This window comes from Triticum aestivum, chromosome 1A, assembly GCF_018294505.1.
Source record: "Triticum aestivum cultivar Chinese Spring chromosome 1A, IWGSC CS RefSeq v2.1, whole genome shotgun sequence".
NCBI classification, from domain to species: domain Eukaryota; kingdom Viridiplantae; phylum Streptophyta; class Magnoliopsida; order Poales; family Poaceae; genus Triticum; species Triticum aestivum.
Genome location: NC_057794.1, coordinates 453,814,163 through 453,823,393, shown reverse-complemented (window position 1 = coordinate 453,823,393; position 9,231 = coordinate 453,814,163). Strand labels below are relative to the sequence as shown.

At 43.2% G+C, this 9,231-nt stretch overlaps 1 protein-coding gene across 1 annotated transcript; it reads right to left on the bottom strand.

Annotated features, from left to right (window-relative positions):
- Positions 1–2,726: 2,726 nt before the first annotated feature.
- Positions 2,727–7,005, bottom strand: LOC123055768 (isopentenyl-diphosphate Delta-isomerase I). Its single transcript, XM_044479638.1, has 6 exons — positions 6,640–7,005; positions 6,222–6,277; positions 4,917–5,008; positions 3,574–3,676; positions 3,323–3,460; positions 2,727–3,187 (listed from the first exon to the last, which is right to left on the bottom strand). The coding sequence occupies exons 1-6, from the start codon at positions 6,891–6,893 to the stop codon at positions 2,937–2,939; spliced, it is 894 nt and encodes a 297-aa protein (XP_044335573.1). The 5' UTR covers positions 6,894–7,005; the 3' UTR covers positions 2,727–2,936.
- Between the last annotated feature and the right edge of the window lie 2,226 nt (positions 7,006–9,231).

The window sequence follows — 9,231 nt, the reverse complement described above, 5'->3', positions numbered from 1 at the left end:
TCCTCCACGCCCCGGGCACCCGCATGTCCGGCGGGACCGGGTACTCGGCCTCGAAAAGGAGGCGAGCCTCGTCCTCGTGCAGATGACGGCGCCTGAATCCGTTCGCCGCCGCGCCGTCGCCTGGGAAACGCTCGGCCATACTTTCTCAACTGGTGACGGCGAGAGGAGGAAAGGGGGAGAAATGAGCGCGTCGTCGGTGGATGATCGGGGTGAGTCTCTCCGACGCACTTGCAGTCGGCTTTTATAGGCGGAGACGCCGCGTGGTAGGCTTGGCCGGCGCGTTGCGCGTGGCGTGATTGCGTGACGGCCGAGGGACGCGTCGCCCAGCCTTCACTGCGCCGCCCGTGAGGCATCAATGGAGGCTGACCGGCGCGGCAGCGCGCGACAGCTTTGGCATTGATTCGCCGCGGGAAACGAGGCAATAAGGACGACGAAGGGGCGAGAAGAGAGTAGAGTCGCTGACGCGGCGTGCCCGCGGCTCTTCGCGCCAAAAACGATTCGCCCGGCGCCCCCGAGCGACCCCCAGCACGCCGGGTTTGGGTTGGGTCCGCCGGCGCCAATTTCGGCCTGAGCCGACGAAAACTGAGCTCTTGGGGGCGCGACTGGGTCGATTTTTTGGCGCCGGCGGACGAAAAAAATGCCTAGGGGGGCTTCTTGGAGGCGCGGCTGGAGATGCCCGAAAACGTCTTATATAGGCCTCCTTTGGTTTGGAAGAATTTCATAAAAAATTTAGAGGATAGGATTCTTATAGGATTATTTCTTTTAGAGCCCTTTGGTTCCTAGGAATAGATTTCTATTCCTACATAGGATTGGATCCTATCCTCCACATTTCATAGGAAAATAAGAATGAGCCTAGACTCAATGGAAAAATTCCTTTGATGTCAACCAAAGGACATCTTATTTCCTATTCCTACTCATAGGATTTGAGATATATGCCATCTCATTTCCTACAAAATTCCTATTCCTATAACAATCCTATCCTATGAACCAAAACAGGCCTAAAAGTTTACAGAGGGGGTACTATTATAGAAAGAATTCCTTATTTGACACTATTTTAAATTTCGTTTCCCTATTTAACATTGGAGAAATATTTCTTCCCTATATAACATCAATTTTAAATTTTATTCCCAACATAACACTTTCGTACATTTTTTGACCTAATGGTGTTAAATGACATGTGAAATGACGAGTTTACCCCTGGCACTAGAAGGACCTAAGTCAGGTCAAAGTCATTCTCATTGGCTTCACCTGGCCCACAATCCGCTTGCACAAGAACACCGATGTTGGAATTAAATCCAACTCGTCTGTGTCCGTGTCTTGTACGCATACATGTGTATGCATTGATTTCGTATACAATAGAGTTTGATACTCTGAAAAGGCTAGCTTGTGTTGGCAGCTGATATATAGGTACACTGAACCGTGACCCCAATCAGAAATACTAGCAATTAAGAATCCCAAGGCACGACATGGTCCAAAAAAATAAAAATAAATCCAAAGGCACGACACAGTCCTTTTGTAATCAACTCGGCGTGTCCTCGTATTGTTCGCGTGTGTCGTGTGCATGTTTCGTCTAGTCGAGCCGTCAATCAAGCAAGCCGGCGGTCATGTTGTTTTATACATGCGTGTGCTATGTGCATGCTAGCTTAAGAAATTCATCCAGTAGGGAGTTAGCGTATGTGTGATCTCCAGGAATATGACACCATCCTGTTACACTAACCATGGATTCCACCCTTAAATAGGACAGCAGAATAAATAAAAGAACTAAATAGATGTATGAGGGTAGAATTGTCATTTCACATGTCATTTAACATTGTTTGCATAAAAAAGAGATAAAAGTGTTATATTGGGAACAAAATTTAAAGGCTGTGTTAAATAGGGAAGAAATATTTTTCCAGTATTAAATAAGGAATAAAAGTTTAAGCTAGTGTTAAATAAGGAATTCTCTCACTATTATATGCCAAGTATGACATGCCGTGCTGGCCGGTTGCTCTCGTACTGTAGCTTCCACGGATGCAGCCATGTTCCTAATTGTACTGCTCGCTTCGTGCATGGACACGGCATAAAGCTACTTCTCGTTTATTTAGTATACAGTAATATACAAAACGTGGTACGTGCATCGTTGAGGTGATCGAATGCCTCCCGCCACAAGTGAAGCTACCACAACATACACACTCTTCGGGTGGGATATGGGGGGGCATTTGAACCGTATATACTCCCTCCGTTCCAAAATAGATGACCCAACTTTATATTAAATTAGTACAAAGTTGAGTCATCTATTTTGAAACGGAGGGAGCAGCTGTTATTGCAAACCCAAAAAGAACGTGTATACTTCCTCCGTTTCGAATTACTTGTCGCGGGTATGGATGTATCTAGATGTATTTTAGTTCTAGATACATCCATTTCTGCGACGAATAATTTAAAACGGAGGGAGTAGATCTCCAATTGTGTGGTGTTCTTCAACCCTAAAGTAAATTTATAAGAAGCAGGAGTATATATACTCAAGCCATGACCGAAAACTTGTTTCAAAAGCCCATGACTGAAAATGGCAATACTGGCCGACAGGCCCACCGTTTAGATTGGCAGCCCGGTCCATTATCACACGCACGGCCCATCGAATTTTCAAGTTTCGGTAAGAAAAAGTGCCCTCACCGAATGGATAGATCACTCTATAACAAAGCAACAGAGTTCTTTTCTTCTTTTTTTGCGGAAAAGCAGCAGAGTTCTTGTAGGATTGTGAGCAGAGACTCTTTATTGAAAGTTTTTCCTTTTTTTACAAAATGTGCACCCGAATTTCTCAACAACAACAATAAGAAGCAACATCCATGAACAAAAAGGAAAGAAGAAATGAAATGAAAGACGCGCACTTACAGCAGCAGCAGCAGCTGTGCTCATTTCTCTATCGAATGACAACAGCGTTACTTGACGCTCTACACATTCTACAACTTATGAATGGTTTTCATGTCGGCAACCTCCTTCAGAGTCCCTTGCTCAACATGATCCCACCAGCCCATCAGGAAGTTGTCCACCACCAGCCTGAACCAAGGGGACAGCTTGATGCCACCTTCCCCATCATCTGCTTTCTTAATCAGCTGCTTCAGCTCATCGCGGTTCACGTACTTGACGTCGGACACTTCTTCTGGGTTTGGGTTGAGCTTCACGTCGCGAACCATGAACAGGAGGTAGTCCACTACAATGATCACAAATCAACAAACACAAGATCTATAAGTTGGCGCTTCAAAATACGGATAGGACAGCATGCCAGAAAACCAAAATTTCCTGAAAACTGGAAATCCATCGGTTATGACAAAGGGCAGGCACTTACGCTCGTGTTCGCCCCATTTTCCATCAGATGGAGCCTTGTAAAGAATCTTCCCGAGTGGGATGAATTGGTCAACTGGTAAATCTTCAGCCTGTATTCCCAGTTCATCAAATAGTTTCCTCTGTGCTGCATTTCTGACACCTGAACCAGAATAAAAGATTGTGACTGGTGTTCAGTAAGGTGGAAGCAACAATGTGGATTGTGCAACTAATGCTATGAAACCAGTCTTCACGCCTCAGGGCAGATTGATGTACCTTGGCAGTTCTCCTCAATGAGCTCAGATTCACGGTGTAAAGGGTGGCTACAGCAAGTGTTTGTCCAGACAAGTGGAAATGTCACTTTTGTCGTAGACCGTTGCTGTAAAGAGTACAATATTAAAAAAATGTCTGTAATGGAAAAACGTAAGAGATATTTATATGATAACATAGTGTAGAAAACCAGAAACAAAGTTGCAGGTTAAGGTAGTAAAAATATATGCTAACATATGATCCAGGTCAAGTGTCCTGCCCTATTTCTATGTAGTGAGTTCAACAGTTCGTTTTAACAGAAGGAGTGAAGGAAGAACTGGAGATTGCACCCTCCAAAGAGGGGCCTTACCAACCTCTGAAATGATCTTACTTAGAACAAGATATATCGATGTTCGCAGCCTAGCAAAACCGATGCAGCCGTTTATGAAAATATCATTTTTCACACATATCAGCCTATATATCAACCAAAATGGCAGACATTTCACCTAACGTTTCCACTGATATGGACGTATCTGTATATGGCAATGATTCTCTATTAAAAAAGTGTTAGGAATAATATGATGCATTTACAAATTCATCAAATTATTGAAGATTGAAAGAATATGCTTAAATTTGGGATATAGCATCTACGATGTACTTTCTTACGTTACATAATATCCCACGAGTCTATATTTATTACTACGTATTTCATAATCAATTAGTCAAAAATCAATCATTCACATACTCATTATGCTCAAGCATTGTTATTCTACATCTAATTTCACAAAAAAGGCATGATATGAACAAGAATAGCAAACAAATAGAGATATTTTCCAGTGATACAACTATATATCATCTGATACACCATCCGATATCTGACATCATATATGCTGGAGTCACAGATGTGAAACCAATATCCGACATTTTTGAACCTTGGGGCAGCAACTAGGCCAAGACATCTCATAAAAAAAATAGGCCTAACAGAGAAGATGTGAAACCAGACTAAGTTTGATTCTAGTTTCAAGTTGAACTGTAGATGGACCAAGCTATAGATCACACTTTCATACATGGGCATATAACTGTTTGCATGATTACTAGCCCAGCTAACCCAACTCCTCTTAGCTTCACCACAAGCTAATCTATGCCAAAGCTCCTAGATACCTCTGAAATTGATCTTTTTTTAACTTGACTGTGCTATGCACACATCCTTACATACACTAGACTTAATCACCCGAACTAATCTTGAAAACAAAACGCGACTTTGCATTCTTAAGCTTCATAACAAAATAATCATATCACCTAATTGATTGGAAACTATAACAGAAGTGAATCATAGTCAAGATACGTGGTAAAATGGAAGTTGTATATACCTGAAGTAACAACTCATATTTGGAGTTGAAAAGAAAAACACTGAACGCTCTGTGAAGGGCATGCCCTGATTCTATCTTTTCCATGAGATGGCCTAAAATTACAAGACCGCAATTAATAAACAAAACTGATTGCTGCTAAAATAGATACTTCAATCCTAGTTCTTCAGTTGAAATGCAACAAGCTACCAAACAGCAAAGCATGCAAATTCCATGTGATGAACTGATGATAGAAAAAATTGTAATTATGCATTTAATTAGCTCCTGCTCATCTCATTTTGCTGTCAGTCTGCCTCAAAATTCCACCTGAAGTTTGTATTGGCTGGAAAAGTTGTTTGCTTCTCTTCTTAATGAAAAAAAAAACTTTATGCATGTTTTTTATCTATACCACCATACAGTATACAAATGCTCCCTCCGTTTACAAATATAAGATGTTTTGGATATTTCAATATGGATTACATACGGACTGAAATGAGTGAACAGACACACTAAGACGTGTCTATATACATCCGATTCATAAAAAAGTCAGAACATCTTATATTTGTGAACGACAGAACGAAGGGAGTAACTTTGAATACAGACTGTTGGATGAACTCGATCCGATGGCCGAGAGGTGGCAAATCCAAGTGTTGTTGGCCGTACGATGCCTCCTTGAATCCGAATTTTTCCATGATTATACTTAGTACACCCCTTCTAAGTTCTAATGGAAAATGTATTTATCACATGTACTCTCTCCACAATCTTCTATTCTATTTTAGACTCTTCCATCCATTTTCTTGCTCCAATTTTTATCTCTCTTGAACAAAAAAGTTGTCATTTATGATTACCTTGTGAATTTTCGTTCAAGGTGAAAGACTTATGACCAACTATTTTTAAAGTCTATATATATTTTGCAGAGAATTTCTCCCTCACATAATTCACGTGCAAAGCACATACAACCTACTAGTAAAGATAGTACTTGAAGCGATCATCATTACCCTATTGGTCAGGATTAAAAAAAAATGTTCGGGACTGCTTGGAAATTGGAATAGTATGATCCAATGCAATTCCCTAGTACCTTGGCACAAACCCCTTCCATGGGCCATAGGTCATAGAAAAAGTTAAGCCAAACTTGAGTACCCATCCAACTAACCAAAGATTCATTGTCGATGGTAATACCAAGAAATTTCTAGCAGCTCAATGGATGTTGTCAAACACACAATGGCTATCTAACCAAATATGAAGATAATATTGCAGACAGCATGGATGATAAAATGAGGTATTACGGAACACAATCACAAAGAAATGAAGGAAATGATTAACACGTACAGTTATACTTTGACTCGTGGCCGATGACATTGTCCTGTTCATCGACTAATATGCACCTGCATCGGAAATTCAACACTTCAGTTATACTGACAGAAGATAAAAAGGACGCGGCAATCTATCTCAGTTTAAGTTTTATAGCTGCGCAACCTAATAATATGTCAATACGCTAACGGCACCAAAGTAGACAGCCCAAAGAAAAGAAAAAGATGCTTATGCTAATCCCCTGAACCTGGTGACAGAAAGGGGAATGGCCCGGTTGGAAAATTCATCGAAACCTACAAAATTAACAATATTCTTCACAGCAAAGCGCCAGACGGACACCTCAGAGTTAACGACAAATTCCACGAGGAGACGGGCGCAATTCACAGCAGAGCCAGGACAAGTTGACGAGGCGAGATTGGGGGCCCGGGACACTCACTCGTCGTCGAACATGAGCCTGCGCTGGACGGCGTCCATCCCTGCGTCGGCCTCGGCGTCGACGGCGCCGGCCTTCCCCATCACGACGGCCGTGGCGGCGAAGGAGGCGCGTCCGCGGAAGGCGAGCGCCGGCCGGGGGAGAAGCCCCGAGTGGGAGGAGGGGGAGGAGAGCGCGAGGCGGGACGAGGCGCGGCCGAGGCCGAGCGAGGCGGCGGAGGAGAAGAGCGCGAGGGAGCGCGCCGCCGAGGCCGCCATGGCGGAAAGGTGGAGGGAGATGCCCGCGACGGCTGGATTTGGGGGTTAACTGTTAGCGGGGTGGCGGGTGCGGTTGGGTCGCTTTGGTCGCAGGAACAGAAGAGAAGAGCTCTGCTACTAGTACTCTGTTTGATGTCTCGAGTGAGTCCAACAGAAGTATCGCTAGGAAAAACAGGTCCAAGAGAAGTACGATGCCCTGCGTTTTCAAACTTTTTACAGTGCCGGAACACATGTTTAGTGGGCGTTGAAGAAGCATAACCACGTGTGTGACATGGTGATTGTTCTTGGATGGCGACTTTTTTCTTTGATGAAAGGATCTACGGGCATCTTCAATGATATCCTCTAAAACGGACAATAGAAGCGTTCAAGGACACGATACTATACGAGCCAGCCATCCAACCCTATACCTTCATTGTCCGCACCAAACAACAACCGCCTTCCGCCAAATAGCTAGCACGGTCATTAGTGTCTTCCAATATACTAATAGCATTTTCCATTCTAATTAGAGCTTTCCGCCAGACATGCCTGTACTAAAAACCGGAGATAAAAATGAGCAGTGGTGTTCTTTTTCTAACCTTCTGCCAAACACCAAATGAGCACTTGAAGAAAAGAAAAAAGTCTTTCGCCAACTCCAAATGATCACCGCGGGTTAGTCCCCTTTTCGAAAAACACCAAATGAGCACCAAAAGTGAAAACAACTTATTACTACAGCAAATAGCCTTCCACCAACACCAATGAGCACTTCAAGAAAAAAAACTTAGTACACTGAATAGCCTTCCGCCAACACCAAATGAGCACCTGAAGAAAAAAAAGTGAAACAACTTAGTGCTTCCACCCTAGCAGCCTTCTGCCAATCCAGACGAAGAGAGGATACGTGGTGGCTTTTGAGTCGTCATGTCAATGTCCGAACTCCTGTAAAGCTCCGATAGTTTTCCTTCTGGTTTGCGGGAAACCGGATAAGCGGACGTGTGCGCAGACAAATACGGGTCGGCATTGGATGGCAAAATGCGTCCGGGCAGCACAACCTCAATGTTTGCGGGCTTTTTGAGGGTTTGTGTTGGAGATGATCTAATGCCATATATTAAGCATCACATGTCCTTACAAGCACACTCATACAGAAAAATCTTTAGGGGTGTCAAAGTCTTCTTCCCCCTGCATTTATCGGTGGCGCGTCGTGATCATATCTTCTTCCTCCTAAAAACCTTGCAGTAATGTCAATAATTTTCCTGCATGTATTCTTCGACAACTTAAAATACTTCATTGAATACGTTGGAATGGCTTGACACACAGATTTAACCAATACTTCACACCTCGCTTTGGTAAGCAACCTTGGCGACCATCCATTAACCAGCTTTTTGATCATGGGGTAGATATGCTCAAACTGTTTTTCAGTTGATCTTCTAAGGCTGTGGGCAAGCCTAGTTATTTTTTCCATTAACGATTCTGACATAATTTTTGTACTCGCATGCACTGCAACCTTCATGTCTTCTATGCAATTAGCACTAAAATATATAGCACACTTGGTTTTGTTAAGCAACTGACCTGAGCCAATATGATATGTTTACAGAATTGATTGGAGTCTTTGGGCACCGTCTATCGAAGCTTGGGAAAACACAATACAATCATTGGCAAATAGAAGATGTGGTGTCCAAGGTGCATGGATACAACCCAGACACCTCAAGACAGATGTGCGTGTCCACTGAATTCCAACATGCAGCTTAGATCGTCAACGCGAAAAAGATGATGCGGAGATATCGGACCCCCCCCCCCCCCGGGCTGATATCCCTAGATGGTGTGAAATTTTTGAAGAATTTTCGATTCACTTGACAGAGAAAGTGGTTGTTTCAACACACTTCATCACTCTATCAATCCAAGCCGCCACAAAACCAAGCTTTGACATGATGGCCCGAAGGTATTCCCACTCTTACCCGATCATATGCCTTGGCCATGTCCAATTTGAGTGCCATTAACCGGATTTTACACTTCTTTTTCTTTAAGTAATGAATGTACTTGTATGTCATAGTATTGTCACTTATGAGTCTCCCCGGGACAAAAGTACAATACCTCGGATCACATCTTTTCCAACAGAGTGCGTTTAGTTGGTGCCCACCACATTGCATGCTATCTCTAGAATCTGCATAGTTGTTTTGTTTTGTTCTGGAGTACTTAATCTAAGCAGTGTGAATGATTACCCTGGCGTCCCATTCCTTACACTCAGGCGTGTTGTATCAGCAGTCTAGAAGTAATCAAGGCATGTTTGGTTCCCTGCACCCTTTTTACGTTTCCCCAGAGCTTGGCCCAGTGTAGCTTGTTTGAGGTAATGCGGGCGTTGGGTCAT